General features: G+C 34.6%; 1 protein-coding gene across 1 annotated transcript in view; it reads right to left on the reverse strand.

Annotated features, from left to right (window-relative positions):
* Positions 1-173: 173 nt before the first annotated feature.
* nppcl2 (natriuretic peptide C-like 2) overlaps positions 174-20,130 on the reverse strand; it is a 20,912-nt gene continuing 955 nt past the window's right edge. The window contains exons 2-3 of the mRNA XM_054738572.2: positions 18,816-18,908; positions 174-604 (exon numbers count right to left, since the gene is read on the reverse strand). Coding sequence (XP_054594547.2) covers positions 299-604; positions 18,816-18,908 — 399 coding nt within the window. The 3' untranslated portion in view covers positions 174-298. The remainder of the gene's footprint in view (positions 605-18,815; positions 18,909-20,130) is intronic.

Genomic DNA, 20,130 nt, shown 5'->3' on the forward strand with positions numbered 1-20,130 from the left:
ATCTGAAAGGGGGAGGGCAGTGACGTCAGCATGATGTCATAAAACAGCCGGAAGCGACACCCTTAAACAGTTTATTATGGAGATAAGTTACATGAACAAGATGACGTCACAGGCTTATTTGCTGACTCTGACGCATGAAGATGCTGCCACACTCAGTCCTGCTGGCTGTGTTTAAGCCAGGGGTCACAGGTCAGACTCTACTTCAGTCTTCGTCACTACGGCAGGTTTCTGTGGCCTCTGAGGCCACATGATGCTGGAAGTCAAAGGTGGTTAGTTGCCATGGTAACCTGAAATGTCTCTAACAGCCCAGGCCGCTGATGGAGCCAATGCGGTCAATCTTCATCCCAAAACATCCTCTTCCTCCAAACATCGTCTTACGGCTCCGACCCCTTGTCTTGGTCTGCTGCTTCAAGAAGTCCAGGAGGAACCCAGGGCCTGGGCCCTGCCCACCCACCAGTCTGTTGATGTTGGTTCGGTTCAGAGTCGCTCCTTCAGAGGCAAGTTGGGTTGTCGCCTCATTGGCAGAGCCCTCTGTGATGTCATCAGAGGTGGGCTGAGCCATGATAAGGGAGGTGAGGTGCGAGCTGAAGAGAGAGCCTGACACCTGAAGGGTGAGAACAGGTAGGATCAGTACTCAGTTACTCTGATTACACAGATGTAGCGTACCAAAAGGACCAGAAGTTAACTGTAACCTGCAGACCAGACTTCATACAGGTCACTCTGACGCCCTGGTGCTGACATGAAGACATGAACTTGACCTGATATTCTTAACTCATCCTGCATACATCATGAGTCCTCAAGTATGCAAGAAGCAGGACTTCTCATCTTCTACTGTCTGAATGAAGCTAATCCCCCTGTCATAAATGACTTTAAAACTGTATTTTATCATATGTGGTTGATGAACATTCTGTTTAAATGCAGTGTTTTAATAATGTGTTTAATGCTCTACATCAGCGGTTTAGCCGCGCACCCCCTTCTATGTCCCGACCATGTTGATGCACCCCCCAGCCCCACGTCAGGGCATGGCTATATATACATATATATATATATATATATATATATATATATATATATATATATATATATATATATATATATATATATATATATGTATATGTATATGTATGTATCAGACGTCACGCTAAACCGGGGTCGGCAACCTGTTCCCATCAAAGAGCCATTGTTACCCGTTTCCCACAGTAAAGAAAACACCGCAGCAGCCACGGTGTTGTGGGCGGGGCCTACCCTCAGACAGCAGAGCACTGCTCACAACAGATGACAGCAGCCAGTACCGGTCGCTCGTGTACGTCAAAGTTATCTTTCATAAGACGATAATCAATAAAACGATTTATATAAAGTGGATCCAGAAGCTGTAGCCCGTCTCTGCTACAATATTGAGATATTTTTCACCCTGTTGGTGGTTTTACTGAGCAGGTGCCACTTTTGTCATACGTTTCTTTTTAAAACATGTTTAGACTGTTCAGAATACAAATCCAGGCTCTGTCACGTTTGATTGTTGTAATTAAACTTTGTAGGTGGGGAAGGTCAGAAAAGGATCCGATCATTTTGTTTGTCCCTCATTTACAGCAACGGAGATAACGGCGCAGTGCGCCTGGCTCTGGTGTTAATCAAGTTTAATTATATCTCTTTTCACAAGAAAACAGAACAGTTAAAAGCAGGGCTTGTGTTGACCGGACAGTTCCCGTATTTGACCGTTTATTTTGACGGAGAAAGAATAGAAAGAATTACCCCGACGCATGCAGACGAACTGACACTTTATTCTACGCACATCGCAGATGTAGCTAAATCACTCAAGAAAAGATTCCCATCTGAACATCTGAGCTGGACACTGCTCAGCGCAGCTCGCTGTCAGCGTGTACTACATAAGGTACACAGCGAGCTGAAGTTGTGGAGAGGGCCTTGGAGCGCGTTGCAGAACCAGAGCGCATGCGGGAAGATTCCTCCCACTGAAGCGAGTGTTTTTCAAACCCGGTCTCTCAGAGAGACTTGTCACTTAGAAAATGTTCCCTGATGATGAAACTTTGGCTGAATAGCGCTTGTTCCTGTCTCCAATGTGGCGACACATCCAGGAGCCGTCTGAGGAGAAGCCCAGAATCTCACATCCTCTTCAGCTCAGGAAGCGCCGATATGATTACGCACAAGCGTGACGCGTCAACCCGGTCTCACAGTAAGACTGGGTTGGAGCTGTTCAGGTTTACGCAGACAATCTTTACATTTAGAATTGACATACAGATGTAAAATTAATGCAGTAAAATATAAAGCATTTTATTTAAATATCCATTCATTATTTTACAAGCACAGAGAGCCGCATCAGATGGATGGAAGAGCCGCATGCGGCTCCAGAGCCGCGGGTTGCCAACCCCTGAATTAGGGCATGTGCGGAGGACACACACACACACACACACACACACACACACACACACAAGCAAAATACACTTGTTTTCAATTACATTTATTGTGCCCTCTTACGTTTTCTTAGGCCCACCCACAAATGAGTTTCTGGCTACGCTAATGGTGACATATGACAGACTTCTCTGAGCTCTGCAGCCATTACACTTTTCACCTCGCGCACCCCCTAGCGGCACCTCGCGCACCCCCAGGGATGCGCGCACCACACTTTGGGAGTCCCTGCTCTACATGAATGAATGAGGGGATTAACATGACTGCTATTGTAGAAATACTCTGATTATTGTCTGATTACTCTGAATATTGTCTAATTACTCTGATTATTGTCTGATTACTCTGATTACTCTGATTATTGTTTGGTTACTCATATTATTGTCTGGTTACTCTGAATATTGTCTAATTACTCTGATTATTTTCTGAATAATCTGATTATTGTTTGGTTACTCTGAAAAATGTCTTGTTACTCTGATTATTGTTTGGTTACTCTGAAAAATGTCTGGTTACTCTGATTATTGTTTGGTAACTCTGGTAATTACTTATTATTGTCTGATTACTCTGGTAATTTCCTCTAATGTCCATCTGAGATTAAGAAAGTTTCTTTGACTGATTGATTAATTGTCTGGTTACTCTGATTATTGTCTGGTTACTCTGATTATTGTCTGTTACTCTGATTATTGTCTGGTTACTCTGATTACTGTCTGGTTACTCTGATTATTGTCTGGTTACTGTGATTATTGTCTGATTACTCTGATTATTGTCTGGTTACTCTGATTATTGTCTGGTTACTCTGATTATTGTCTGGTTACTCTGATTATTGTCTGATTACTCTGATTATTGTCTGTTACTCTGATTATTGTCTGGTTACTCTGATTATTGTCTGATTACTCTGATTATTGTCTGTTACTCTGATTATTGTCTGATTACTCTGATTATTGTCTGATTACTCTGATTATTGTCTGGTTACTCTGATTATTGTCTGGTTACTCTGATTATTGTCTGGTTACTCTGATTATTGTCTGGTTACTCTGATTATTGTCTGATTACTCTGATTATTGTCTGGTTACTCTGATTATTGTCTGATTACTCTGATTATTGTCTGTTACTCTGATTATTGTCTGGTTACTCTGATTATTGTCTGGTTACTCTGATTATTGTCTGATTACTCTGATTATTGTCTGGTTACTCTGATTATTGTCTGATTACTCTGATTATTGTCTGTTACTCTGATTATTGTCTGGTTACTCTGATTATTGTCTGGTTACTGATTATTGTCTGTTTACTGTTATTATTGTCTGATTACTCTGATTATTGTCTGGTTACTCTGATTATTGTCTGGTTACGCTGATTATTGTCTGGTTACTCTGATTATTGTCTGATTACTCTGATTATTGTCTGGTTACTCTGATTATTGTCTGATTACTCTGATTATTGTCTGTTACTCTGATTATTGTCTGGTTACTCTGATTATTGTCTGGTTACTCTGATTATTGTCTGGTTACTCTGATTATTGTCTGATTACTCTGATTATTGTCTGGTTACTCTGATTATTGTCTGATTACTCTGATTATTGTCTGTTACTCTGATTATTGTCTGGTTACTCTGATTATTGTCTGGTTACTCTGATTATTGTCTGAATACTCTGATTATTGTCTGGTTACTCTGATTATTGTCTGATTACTCTGATTATTGTCTGTTACTCTGATTATTGTCTGGTTACTCTGATTATTGTCTGATTACTGTGATTATTGTCTGATTACTCTGATTATTGTCTGATTACTCTGATTATTTTCTGATTACTCTGATTATTGTCTGATTACTGTGATTATTGTCTGTTTACTGTGATTATTGACTGATTACTCTGATTATTGTCTGATTGCTCTGATTATTGTCTGATTGCTCTGATTATTGTCTGATTACTCTGATTATTGTCTGTTACTCTGATTATTGTCTGATTACTCTGATTATTGTCTGATTACTGTGATTATTGTCTGATTACTCTGATTATTGTCTGATTACTCTGATTATTGTCTGATTACTGTGATTATTGTCTGTTTACTGTGATTATTGACTGATTACTCTGATTATTGTCTAATTACTCTGATTATTGTCTGGTTACTCTGATTACTGTCTAGTTACTCTGATTATTGTCTGATTACTCTGATTATTGTCTGATTACTCTGATTATTGTCTGATTACTCTGATTATTGTCTGGTTACTGTGATTATTGTCTGATTACTCTGATTATTTTCTGGTTACTCTGATTATTGTCTGATTACTGTGATTATTGTCTGATTAATCTGATTATTGTCTGATTACTCTGATTATTGTCTGATTACTGTGATTGTTGTCTGTTTACTGTGATTATTGACTGATTACTCTGATTATTGTCTAATTACTCTGATTATTGTCTGGTTACTCTGATTACTGTCTAGTTACTCTGATTATTGTCTGATTACTCTGATTATTGTCTGATTACTCTGATTATTGTCTGTTACTCTGATTATTGTCTGATTACTCTGATTATTGTCTGATTACTGTGATTATTGTCTGATTACTCTGATTATTGTCTGATTACTCTGATTATTGTCTGATTACTCTGATTATTGTCTGATTACTGTGATTATTGTCTGTTTACTGTGATTATTGACTGATTACTCTGATTATTGTCTAATTACTCTGATTATTGTCTGGTTACTGTGATTACTGTCTAGTTACTCTGATTATTGTCTGATTACTCTGATTATTGTCTGATTACTCTGATTATTGTCTGGTTACTCTGATTATTGTCTGATTACTCTGATTATTGTCTGATTATTCTGATTATTGTCTGATTACTCTGATTATTATCTGGTTACTCTGATTATTGTCTTATTACTCAGATTATTTTCTGGTTACTCTGAAAATATTCTGGTTACTCTGATTATTGTCTGATTACTCTGATTATTGTCTGATTACTCTGATTATTTTCTGATTACTGTGATTATTGTCTGTTTACTCTGATTACTGTCTGATTACTCTGATTATTGTCTGGTTACTCTGAAAATATTCTGGTTGCTCTGATTATTGTCTGGTTACTCTGATTATTGTCTGATTACTGTGATTATTGTCTGTTTACGCTGATTACTGTCTGGTTACTCTGATTATTGTCTGGTTACTCTGATTATTGTATGATTACTCTGATTATTGTCTGATTACTGTGATTATTGTCTGTTTACTCTGATTACTGTCTGGTTACTCTGATTATTGTCTGATTACTCTGATTATTGACTGATTACTCTGATTATTGTCTGGTTACTCTGATTATTGTCTGGTTACTCTGATTATTGTTTAGTTACTCTGAATATTGTCTGATTACTCTGATTATTGTCCGATTACTCTGGTAATTGTCTGATTACTCTGGTAATATTCTAATTTCTCTGAATACTGTCTAGTTACTCTGATTATTGTCTGGTTACTCTGATTATTGCTTGGTTACTCTGAATATTGTCTGATTACTCTGATTATTTTCTGGTTACTCTGAAAATATTTTGGTTACTCTGATTATTGTCTGGTTACTCTGATTATTGTCTGGTTACTCTGATTATTGTCTGGTTACTCTGATTATTGTCTGATTACTCTGATTATTGTCTGGTTACTCTGATTATTGTCTGATTACTCTGATTATTGTCTGTTACTCTGATTATTGTCTGGTTACTCTGATTATTGTCTGGTTACTCTGATTATTGTCTGAATACTCTGATTATTGTCTGGTTACTCTGATTATTGTCTGATTACTCTGATTATTGTCTGTTACTCTGATTATTGTCTGGTTACTCTGATTATTGTCTGATTACTGTGATTATTGTCTGATTACTCTGATTATTGTCTGATTACTCTGATTATTGTCTGATTACTCTGATTATTGTCTGATTACTGTGATTATTGTCTGTTTACTGTGATTATTGACTAATTACTCTGATTATTGTCTGATTGCTCTGATTATTGTCTGATTGCTCTGATTATTGTCTGATTGCTCTGATTATTGTCTGTTACTCTGATTATTGTCTGATTACTCTGATTATTGTCTGATTACTGTGATTATTGTCTGATTACTGTGATTATTGTCTGATTACTCTGATTATTGTCTGATTACTCTGATTATTGTCTGATTACTGTGATTATTGTCTGTTTACTGTGATTATTGACTGATTACTCTGATTATTGTCTAATTACTCTGATTATTGTCTGGTTACTCTGATTACTGTCTAGTTACTCTGATTATTGTCTGATTACTCTGATTATTGTCTGATTACTCTGATTATTGTCTGATTACTGTGATTATTGTCTGTTTACTGTGATTATTGACTGATTACACTGATTATTGTCTAATTACTCTGATTATTGTCTGGTTACTCTGATTACTGTCTAGTTACTCTGATTATTGTCTGATTACTCTGATTATTGTCTGTTACTCTGATTATTGTCTGATTACTCTGATTATTGTCTGATTACTGTGATTATTGTCTGATTACTCTGATTATTGTCTGATTACTCTGATTATTGTCTGATTACTCTGATTATTGTCTGATTACTGTGATTATTGTCTGTTTACTGTGATTATTGACTGATTACTCTGATTATTGTCTAATTACTCTGATTATTGTCTGGTTACTGTGATTACTGTCTAGTTACTCTGATTATTGTCTGATTACTCTGATTATTGTCTGATTACTCTGATTATTGTCTGGTTACTCTGATTATTGTCTGATTACTCTGATTATTGTCTGATTACTCTGATTATTGTCTGATTACTCTGATTATTATCTGGTTACTCTGATTATTGTCTTATTACTCAGATTATTTTCTGGTTACTCTGAAAATATTCTGGTTACTCTGATTATTGTCTGATTACTCTGATTATTGTCTGATTACTCTGATTATTTTCTGATTACTGTGATTATTGTCTGTTTACTCTGATTACTGTCTGATTACTCTGATTATTGTCTGGTTACTCTGAAAATATTCTGGTTGCTCTGATTATTGTCTGGTTACTCTGATTATTGTCTGATTACTGTGATTATTGTCTGTTTACGCTGATTACTGTCTGGTTACTCTGATTATTGTCTGGTTACTCTGATTATTGTCTGATTACTCTGATTATTGTCTGATTACTGTGATTATTGTCTGTTTACTCTGATTACTGTCTGGTTACTCTGATTATTGTCTGATTACTCTGATCATTGTCTGGTTACTCTGATTATTGTCTGGTTACTCTGATTATTGTTTAGTTACTCTGAATATTGTCTGATTACTCTGATTATTGTCCGATTACTCTGGTAATTGTCTGATTACTCTGGTAATATTCTAATTTCTCTGAATACTGTCTAGTTACTCTGATTATTGTCTGGTTACTCTGATTATTGTTTGGTTACTCTGAATATTGTCTGATTACTCTGATTATTTTCTGGTTACTCTGAAAATATTTTGGTTACTCTGATTATTGTCTGGTTACTCTGATTATTGTCTGGTTACTCTGATTATTGTCTGATTACTCTGATTATTGTCTGTTACTCTGATTATTGTCTGGTTACTCTGATTATTGTCTGGATACTCTGATTATTGTCTGAATACTCTGATTATTGTCTGGTTACTCTGATTATTGTCTGATTACTCTGATTATTGTCTGATTACTCTGATTATTGTCTGGTTACTCTGATTATTGTCTGATTACTCTGATTATTGTCTGATTACTCTGATTATTGTCTGATTACTCTGATTATTATCTGGTTACTCTGATTATTGTCTTATTACTCAGATTATTTTCTGGTTACTCTGAAAATATTCTGGTTACTCTGATTATTCTCTGATTACTCTGATTATTGTCTGATTACTCTGATTATTTTCTGATTACTGTGATTATTGTCTGTTTACTCTGATTACTGTCTGATTACTCTGATTATTGTCTGGTTACTCTGAAAATATTCTGGTTGCTCTGATTATTGTCTGGTTACTCTGATTATTGTCTGATTACTGTGATTATTGTCTGTTTATGCTGATTACTGTCTGGTTACTCTGATTATTGTCTGGTTACTCTGATTATTGTCTGATTACTCTGATTATTGTCTGATTACTGTGATTATTGTCTGTTTACTCTGATTACTGTCTGGTTACTCTGATTATTGTCTGATTACTCTGAGTATTGTCTGGTTACTCTGATTATTGTCTGGTTACTCTGATTATTGTTTGGTTACTCTGAATATTGTCTGATTACTCTGATTATATTCTGGTTACTCTGAAAATATTTTGGTTACTCTGATTATTGTCTGGTTACTCTGATTATTGTCTGGTTACTCTGATTATTGTCTGGTTACTCTGATTATTGTCTGATTACTCTGATTATTTTCTGATTACTGTGATTATTGTCTGTTTACTCTGATTACTGTCTGATTACTCTGATTATTGTCTGGTTACTCTGATTATTGTCTGATTACTCTGATTATTGTCTGTTACTCTGATTATTGTCTGTTTACTGTGATTATTGACTGATTACTCTGATTATTGTCTAATTACTCTGATTATTGTCTGGTTACTCTGATTACTGTCTAGTTACTCTGATTATTGTCTGATTACTCTGATTATTGTCTGATTACTCTGATTATTGTCTGTTACTCTGATTATTGTCTGATTACTCTGATTATTGTCTGATTACTGTGATTATTGTCTGATTACTCTGATTATTGTCTGATTACTCTGATTATTGTCTGATTACTCTGATTATTGTCTGATTACTGTGATTATTGTCTGTTTACTGTGATTATTGACTGATTACTCTGATTATTGTCTAATTACTCTGATTATTGTCTGGTTACTCTGATTACTGTCTAGTTACTCTGATTATTGTCTGATTACTCTGATTATTGTCTGATTACTCTGATTATTGTCTGGTTACTCTGATTATTGTCTGATTACTCTGATTATTGTCTGATTACTCTGATTATTGTCTGATTACTCTGATTATTGTCTGGTTACTCTGATTATTGTCTTATTACTCTGATTATTTTCTGGTTACTCTGAAAATATTCTGGTTACTCTGATTATTGTCTGATTACTCTGATTATTGTCTGATTACTCTGATTATTTTCTTATTACTGTGATTATTGTCTGTTTACTCTGATTACTGTCTGATTACTCTGATTATTGTCTGGTTACTCTGAAAATATTCTGGTTGCTCTGATTATTGTCTGGTTACTCTGATTATTGTCTGATTACTGTGATTATTGTCTGTTTACGCTGATTACTGTCTGGTTACTCTGATTATTGTCTGGTTACTCTGATTATTGTCTGATTAGTCTGATTATTGTCTGATTACTGTGATTATTGTCTGTTTACTCTGATTACTGTCTGGTTACTCTGATTATTGTCTGATTACTCTGATTATTGACTGATTACTCTGATTATTGTCTGGTTACTCTGATTATTGTCTGAATACTCTGATTATTGTCTGGTTACTCTGATTATTGTCTGATTACTCTGATTATTGTCTGTTACTCTGATTATTGTCTGTTACTCTGATTATTGTCTGGTTACTCTGATTATTGTCTGATTACTGTGATTATTGTCTGATTACTTTGATTATTGTCTGATTACTCTGATTATTGTCTGATTACTCTGATTATTGTCTGATTACTGTGATTATTGTCTGTTTACTGTGATTATTGACTGATTACTCTGATTATTGTCTGATTGCTCTGATTATTGTGTGATTGCTCTGATTATTGTCTGATTACTCTGATTATTGTCTGTTACTCTGATTATTGTCTGATTACTCTGATTATTGTCTGATTACTGTGATTATTGTCTGATTACTGTGATTATTGTCTGATTACTCTGATTATTGTCTGATTACTCTGATTATTGTCTGATTACTGTGATTATTGTCTGTTTACTGTGATTATTGACTGATTGCTCTGATTATTGTCTAATTACTCTGATTATTGTCTGGTTACTCTGATTACTGTCTAGTTACTCTGATTATTGTCTGATTACTCTGATTATTGTCTGATTACTCTGATTATTGTCTGATTACTCTGATTATTGTCTGGTTACTGTGATTATTGTCTGATTACTCTGATTATTGTCTGTTACTCTGATTATTGTCTGGTTACTCTGATTATTGTCTGATTACTGTGATTATTGTCTGATTACTCTGATTATTGTCTGTTACTCTGATTATTGTCTGATTACTCTGATTATTGTCTGATTACTGTGATTATTGTCTGATTACTCTGATTATTGTCTGATTACTCTGATTATTGTCTGATTACTGTGATTATTGTCTGTTTACTGTGATTATTGACTGATTACTCTGATTATTGTCTGATTGCTCTGATTATTGTCTGATTGCTCTGATTATTGTCTGATTACTCTGATTATTGTCTGTTACTCTGATTATTGTCTGATTAATCTGATTATTGTCTGATTACTGTGATTATTGTCTGATTACTGTGATTATTGTCTGATTACTCTGATTATTGTCTGATTACTCTGATTATTGTCTGATTACTGTGATTATTGTCTGTTTACTGTGATTATTGACTGATTACTCTGATTATTGTCTAATTACTCTGATTATTGTCTGGTTACTCTGATTACTGTCTAGTTACTCTGATTATTGTCTGATTACTCTGATTATTGTCTGATTACTCTGATTATATTCTGGTTACTCTGAAAATATTTTGGTTACTCTGATTATTGTCTGGTTACTCTGATTATTGTCTGGTTACTCAGATTATTGTCTGGTTACTCTGATTATTGTCTGATTACTCTGATTATTGTCTGGTTACTCTGAATATTGTCTGATTACTCTGATTATTGTCTGTTACTCTGATTATTGTCTGTTTACTGTGATTATTGACTGATTACTCTGATTATTGTCTAATTACTCTGATTATTGTCTGGTTACTCTGATTACTGTCTAGTTACTCTGATTATTGTCTGATTACTCTGATTATTGTCTGATTACTCTGATTATTGTCTGTTACTCTGATTATTGTCTGATTACTCTGATTATTGTCTGATTACTGTGATTATTGTCTGATTACTCTGATTATTGTCTGATTACTCTGATTATTGTCTGATTACTCTGATTATTGTCTGATTACTGTGATTATTGTCTGTTTACTGTGATTATTGACTGATTACTCTGATTATTGTCTAATTACTCTGATTATTGTCTGATTACTCTGATTATTGTCTGGTTACTCTGATTATTGTCTGATTACTCTGATTATTGTCTGATTACTGTGATTATTGTCTGTTTACTCTGATTACTGTCTGGTTACTCTGATTATTGTCTGATTACTCTGAGTATTGTCTGGTTACTCTGATTATTGTCTGGTTACTCTGATTATTGTTTAGTTACTCTGAATATTGTCTGATTACTCTGATTATTGTCCGATTACTCTGGTAATTGTCTGATTACTCTGGTAATATTCTAATTTCTCTGAATACTGTCTAGTTACTCTGATTATTGTCTGGTTACTCTGATTATTGTTTGGTTACTCTGAATATTGTCTGATTACTCTGATTATATTCTGGTTACTCTGAAAATATTTTGGTTACTCTGATTATTGTCTGGTTACTCTGATTATTGTCTGGTTACTCTGATTATTGTCTGGTTACTCTGATTATTGTCTGATTACTCTGATTATTGTCTGGTTACTCTGAATATTGTCTGATTACTCTGATTATTGTCTGTTACTCTGATTATTGTCTGGTTACTCTGATTATTGTCTGGTTACTCTGATTATTGTCTGAATACTCTGATTATTGTCTGGTTACTCTGATTATTGTCTGATTACTCTGATTATTGTCTGTTACTCTGATTATTGTCTGTTTACTGTGATTATTGACTGATTACTCTGATTATTGTCTAATTACTCTGATTATTGTCTGGTTACTCTGATTACTGTCTAGTTACTCTGATTATTGTCTGATTACTCTGATTATTGTCTGATTACTCTGATTATTGTCTGTTACTCTGATTATTGTCTGATTACTCTGATTATTGTCTGATTACTGTGATTATTGTCTGATTACTCTGATTATTGTCTGATTACTCTGATTATTGTCTGATTACTCTGATTATTGTCTGATTACTGTGATTATTGTCTGTTTACTGTGATTATTGACTGATTACTCTGATTATTGTCTAATTACTCTGATTATTGTCTGGTTACTCTGATTACTGTCTAGTTACTCTGATTATTGTCTGATTACTCTGATTATTGTCTGATTACTCTGATTATTGTCTGGTTACTCTGATTATTGTCTGATTACTCTGATTATTGTCTGATTACTCTGATTATTGTCTGATTACTCTGATTATTGTCTGGTTACTCTGATTATTGTCTTATTACTCTGATTATTTTCTGGTTACTCTGAAAATATTCTGGTTACTCTGATTATTGTCTGATTACTCTGATTATTGTCTGATTACTCTGATTATTTTCTTATTACTGTGATTATTGTCTGTTTACTCTGATTACTGTCTGATTACTCTGATTATTGTCTGGTTACTCTGAAAATATTCTGGTTGCTCTGATTATTGTCTGGTTACTCTGATTATTGTCTGATTACTGTGATTATTGTCTGTTTACGCTGATTACTGTCTGGTTACTCTGATTATTGTCTGGTTACTCTGATTATTGTCTGATTAGTCTGATTATTGTCTGATTACTGTGATTATTGTCTGTTTACTCTGATTACTGTCTGGTTACTCTGATTATTGTCTGATTACTCTGATTATTGACTGATTACTCTGATTATTGTCTGGTTACTCTGATTATTGTCTGAATACTTTTATTATTGTCTGGTTACTCTGATTATTGTCTGATTACTCTGATTATTGTCTGTTACTCTGATTATTGTCTGTTACTCTGATTATTGTCTGGTTACTCTGATTATTGTCTGATTACTGTGATTATTGTCTGATTACTTTGATTATTGTCTGATTACTCTGATTATTGTCTGATTACTCTGATTATTGTCTGATTACTGTGATTATTGTCTGTTTACTGTGATTATTGACTGATTACTCTGATTATTGTCTGATTGCTCTGATTATTGTGTGATTGCTCTGATTATTGTCTGATTACTCTGATTATTGTCTGTTACTCTGATTATTGTCTGATTACTCTGATTATTGTCTGATTACTGTGATTATTGTCTGATTACTGTGATTATTGTCTGATTACTCTGATTATTGTCTGATTACTCTGATTATTGTCTGATTACTGTGATTATTGTCTGTTTACTGTGATTATTGACTGATTGCTCTGATTATTGTCTAATTACTCTGATTATTGTCTGGTTACTCTGATTACTGTCTAGTTACTCTGATTATTGTCTGATTACTCTGATTATTGTCTGATTACTCTGATTATTGTCTGATTACTCTGATTATTGTCTGGTTACTGTGATTATTGTCTGGTTACTCTGATTATTGTCTGATTACTGTGATTATTGTCTGATTACTCTGATTATTGTCTGGTTACTCTGATTACTGTCTAGTTACTCTGATTATTGTCTGATTACTCTGATTATTGTCTGATTACTCTGATTATTGTCTGGTTACTGTGATTATTGTCTGATTACTCTGATTATTGTCTGTTACTCTGATTATTGTCTGGTTACTCTGATTATTGTCTGATTACTCTGATTATTGTCTGATTACTCTGATTATTGTCTGGTTACTCTGATTATTGTCTGTTACTCTGATTATTGTCTGGTTACTCTGATTATTGTCTGATTACTCTGATTATTGTCTGATTACTCTGATTATTGTCTGGTTACTCTGATTATTGTCTGATTACTCTGATTATTGTCTGATTACTCTGATTATTGTCTGGTTACTCTGATTATTGTCTGATTACTCTGATCATTGTCTGATTACTCTGATTATTGTCTGATTACTCTGATTATTGTCTGGTTACTCTGATTATTGTCTTATTACTCTGATTATTTTCTGGTTACTCTGAAAATATTCTGGTTACTCTGATTATTGTCTGATTACTCTGATTATTGTCTGATTACTCCGATTATTTTCTTATTACTGTGATTATTGTCTGTTTACTCTGATTACTGTCTGATTACTCTGATTATTGTCTGGTTACTCTGAAAATATTCTGGTTGCTCTGATTATTGTCTGGTTACTCTGATTATTGTCTGATTACTGTGATTATTGTCTGTTTACGCTGATTACTGTCTGGTTACTCTGATTATTGTCTGGTTACTCTGATTATTGTCTGATTAGTCTGATTATTGTCTGATTACTGTGATTATTGTCTGTTTACTCTGATTACTGTCTGGTTACTCTGATTATTGTCTGATTACTCTGATTATTGACTGATTACTCTGATTATTGTCTGGTTACTCTGATTATTGTCTGAATACTCTGATTATTGTCTGGTTACTCTGATTATTGTCTGATTACTCTGATTATTGTCTGTTACTCTGATTATTGTCTGTTACTCTGATTATTGTCTGGTTACTCTGATTATTGTCTGATTACTGTGATTATTGTCTGATTACTTTGATTATTGTCTGATTACTCTGATTATTGTCTGATTACTCTGATTATTGTCTGATTACTGTGATTATTGTCTGTTTACTGTGATTATTGACTGATTACTCTGATTATTGTCTGATTGCTCTGATTATTGTGTGATTGCTCTGATTATTGTCTGATTACTCTGATTATTGTCTGTTACTCTGATTATTGTCTGATTACTCTGATTATTGTCTGATTACTGTGATTATTGTCTGATTACTGTGATTATTGTCTGATTACTCTGATTATTGTCTGATTACTCTGATTATTGTCTGATTACTGTGATTATTGTCTGTTTACTGTGATTATTGACTGATTGCTCTGATTATTGTCTAATTACTCTGATTATTGTCTGGTTACTCTGATTACTGTCTAGTTACTCTGATTATTGTCTGATTACTCTGATTATTGTCTGATTACTCTGATTATTGTCTGATTACTCTGATTATTGTCTGGTTACTGTGATTATTGTCTGATTACTCTGATTATTGTCTGTTACTCTGATTATTGTCTGGTTACTCTGATTATTGTCTGATTACTGTGATTATTGTCTGATTACTCTGATTATTGTCTGTTACTCTGATTATTGTCTGATTACTCTGATTATTGTCTGATTACTGTGATTATTGTCTGATTACTCTGATTATTGTCTGATTACTCTGATTATTGTCTGATTACTGTGATTATTGTCTGTTTACTGTGATTATTGACTGATTACTCTGATTATTGTCTGATTGCTCTGATTATTGTCTGATTGCTCTGATTATTGTCTGATTACTCTGATTATTGTCTGTTACTCTGATTATTGTCTGATTAATCTGATTATTGTCTGATTACTGTGATTATTGTCTGATTACTGTGATTATTGTCTGATTACTCTGATTATTGTCTGATTACTCTGATTATTGTCTGATTACTGTGATTATTGTCTGTTTACTGTGATTATTGACTGATTACTCTGATTATTGTCTAATTACTCTGATTATTGTCTGGTTACTCTGATTACTGTCTAGTTACTCTGATTATTGTCTGATTACTCTGATTATTGTCTGATTACTCTGATTATTGTCTGATTACTCTGATTATTGTCTGGTTACTGTGATTATTGTCTGATTACTCTGATTTTTTTCTGGTTACTCTGATTATTGTCTGATCACTGTGATTATTGTCTGATTACTCTGATTATTGTCTGATTACTCTGATTATTGTCTGATTACTGTGATTATTGTCTGATTACTGTGATTATTGTCTGTTTACTGTGATTATTGACTGATTACTCTGATTATTGTCTAATTACTCTGATTATTGTCTGGTTACTCTGATTACTGTCTAATTACTCTGATTATTGTCTGATTACTCTGATTATTGTCTGATTACTCTGATTATTGTCTGTTACTCTGATTATTGTCTGATTACTCTGATTATTGTCTGATTACTGTGATTATTGTCTGATTACTCTGATTATTGTCTGATTACTGTGATTATTGTCTGTTTACTGTGATTATTGACTGATTACTCTGATTATTGTCTGATTACTGTGATTATTGTCTGTTTACTGTGATTATTGACTGATTACTCTGATTATTGTCTAATTACTCTGATTATTGTCTGGTTACTCTGATTACTGTCTAGTTACTCTGATTATTGTCTGATTACTCTGATTATTGTCTGATTACTCTGATTATTGTCTGGTTACTCTGATTATTGTCTGATTACTCTGATTATTGTCTGATTACTCTGATTATTGTCTGGTTACTCTGATTATTGTCTTATTACTCTGATTATTTTCTGGTTACTCTGAAAATATTCTGGTTACTCTGATTATTGTCTGATTACTCTGATTATTGTCTGATTACTCTGATTATTTTCTGATTACTGTGATTATTGTCTGTTTACTCTGATTACTGTCTGATTACTCTGATTATTGTCTGGTTACTCTGAAAATATTCTGGTTGCTCTGATTATTGTCTGGTTACTCTGATTATTGTCTGATTACTGTGATTATTGTCTGTTTACGCTGATTACTGTCTGGTTACTCTGATTATTGTCTGGTTACTCTGATTATTGTCTGATTACTCTGATTATTGTCTGATTACTGTGATTATTGTCTGTTTACTCTGATTACTGTCTGGTTACTCTGATTATTGTCTGATTACTCTGATTATTGACTGATTACTCTGATTATTGTCTGGTTACTCTGATTATTGTCTGGTTACTCTGATTATTGTTTAGTTACTCTGAATATTGTCTGATTACTCTGATTATTGTCCGATTACTCTGGTAATTGTCTGATTACTCTGGTAATATTCTAATTTCTCTGAATACTGTCTAGTTACTCTGATTATTGTCTGGTTACTCTGATTATTGTTTGGTTACTCTGAATATTGTCTGATTACTCTGATTATTTTCTGGTTACTCTGAAAATATTTTGGTTACTCTGATTATTGTCTGATTACTCTGATTATTGTCTGATTACTCTGATTATTGTCTGATTACTCTGATTATTGTCTGATTACTCTGATTATTGTCTGGTTACTCTGATTATTGTCTGATTACTCTGATTATTGTCTGATTACTGTGATTATTGTCTGTTTACTCTGATTACTGTCTGATTACTCTGATTATTGTCTGGTTACTCTGATTATTGTCTGGTTACTCTGATTATTGTCTGATTACTCTGATTATTTTCTGATTACTGTGATTATTGTCTGTTTACTCTGATTACTGTCTGGTTACTCTGATTATTGTCTGGTTACTCTGATTATTGTCTGATTACTGTGATTATTGTCTGTTTACTCTGATTACTGTCTGGTTACTCTGATTATTGTCTGGTTACTCTGATTATTGTCTGGTTACTCTGATTATTGTCTGATTACTGTGATTATTGTCTGTTTACTCTGATTACTGTCTGGTTAGTCTGATTATTGTCTGATTACTCTGATTATTGACTGATTACTCTCATTATTGTCTGATTACTCTGATTATTGTCTGGTTACTCTGATTATTGTCTGGTTACTCTGATTATTGTTTAGTTACTCTGATTATTGTCTGATTACTCTGATTATTGTCCGATTACTCTGGTAATTGTCTGATTACTCTGGTAATATTCTAATTTCTCTGATTACTGTCTAGGTTCTCTGATTATTGTCTGATTACTCTGATTACTGTCTGATTACTCTGATTATTGTCTGGTTACTCTGAAAATATTCTGGTTACTCTGATTATTGTCTGATTACTCTGATTATTGTCTGATTACTGTGATTATTGTCTGTTTACTCTGATTACTGTCTGGTTACTCTGATTATTGTCTGGTTACTCTGATTATTGTCTGATTACTCTGATTATTGACTGATTACTCTGATTACTGTCTGGTTACTCTGATTATTGTCTGGTTACTCTGATTATTGTCTGATTACTCTGATTATTGACTGATTACTCTGATTATTGTCTGATTACTCTGATTATTGACTGATCACTCTGATTATTGTGTGATTACTCTGATTATTGACTGATTACTCTGATTATTGTCTGATTACTCTAATTTTTCTAGTAATGGTCACACGGTTTACGTGATTAGTCTGATTACCCTAACTACTGCTACTGGTGTTAACCACAGACGAGTACCTTCAGAGTAACCCTAGAAGACAGGTGTTTCACCCTTACACATGAAAACACCACCTGACCCAAAAAGCAGCCAATCACCTGACAGATGTAAATGAAGAAGAAAACAGCCTGAAAACACCTGATGATGTCATATCAGGGATGGGTTAGGGGTAGGCTTAGCACACAGACCACAGACCTGCTTTCCATCCCTGTGAGGTGACGGTCTCATCTCCACGGTGACCGAGAAGAAGAAGAGGAGGATCAGAGCAGCAGAAGAAGAGGGAGCCATCTTGGTTTGGAGAAGAAAACATGATCAGTAAACTAAATGCATCACCATGGCAACAGACTGACCTGAGGTCCAATGACTGACGGACGATTACTGATTAATAAGTAATGATTATGGATCACTGGTGAATTCCGAGTTTGGAGTTACTTTAATGAGCAGATACACGTAAAACAGCAGGACGTGTCCACAGGGGTCCGTGGACACGCCCTGCCTCTACACAAAAGAGCTCGTGGAGCTGAGGAGCTTCAGAAACCCACCAGACTATGGGCCGAGAGAGGACGAGATGACAAATGTCCAGCTGTGTGTTTCAGACGAAAAGAAACCAGTAAAGGAGACTTCAGCTGTGACGGGAAGGACAGATCTGTACTGGGCCTCCTCATCTCCTCCCTGGCTAGCAAACCTCTGCCTGAGGAGGCTGAATGGTCTCATGTGAAACAGCGTCTCTCTGGTAGAGACCAGTGGAGCGTCAGGCTAGAAGGTCCTGAGGAGAAGTGAGGCCAGCTGGGAGGACCACTGGGACCCTCAATAACAAACTAAACTGGTCCCACAGCACAGATGCTCTGTACAAGAAAGGCGTCCACCTCCTGAGGAGGCTGAGGTCCTTTGGAGTGAATTCCCAGCTGCTCAGATCCTTTCATCACTCTGTGGTTGGTGCTGTTATCCACTCTGATGGTCTGTTGGGGGGCAGGCAGCTCCGACCGAGACAGGAAGAGACTGAACAAGCTAGTTCACAAAGCTAGCTCGGTTCTGGGCTGCCCTCCGGATTCAGTTGAGGAGACGTGTGAAAGGAGGATGCTGGGGAAGATGACCTCCATCTTAACAAACCCCTCCCACCCACTGCTTCCACTGTGACCATGGACAGGTCCCTTCAACAAGGATGTCCAGAGTAACAACAGCACCAAGTCCGCCTGACATGTCTCAGAGTCCCCGAAAAGCTGCGGTGGTCTGTTTCACATGTATGAGTCAGACTGGACATGCGCTCCAGATGTCTGTACCTCTGTGGTTCCTGGTGGACGTTTCATTCCAGATCTCCATGACAACCTTCTGACTGAATGAATGTTTCATAGATATCTGACATGTCCTGGGACAAACCTCTTCTTCTTCTTCTTCATAATAATAATAACAATAATAATAATAATAATAATAATAATAATAATAAAATGTCATTAATAATAATAATAATAATAATAATAATAATAATAATAAAATGCCATTAATATTAATA

The sequence above is a fragment of the Nothobranchius furzeri genome, chromosome 2, assembly GCF_043380555.1.
Source record: "Nothobranchius furzeri strain GRZ-AD chromosome 2, NfurGRZ-RIMD1, whole genome shotgun sequence".
Taxonomy (NCBI): domain Eukaryota; kingdom Metazoa; phylum Chordata; class Actinopteri; order Cyprinodontiformes; family Nothobranchiidae; genus Nothobranchius; species Nothobranchius furzeri.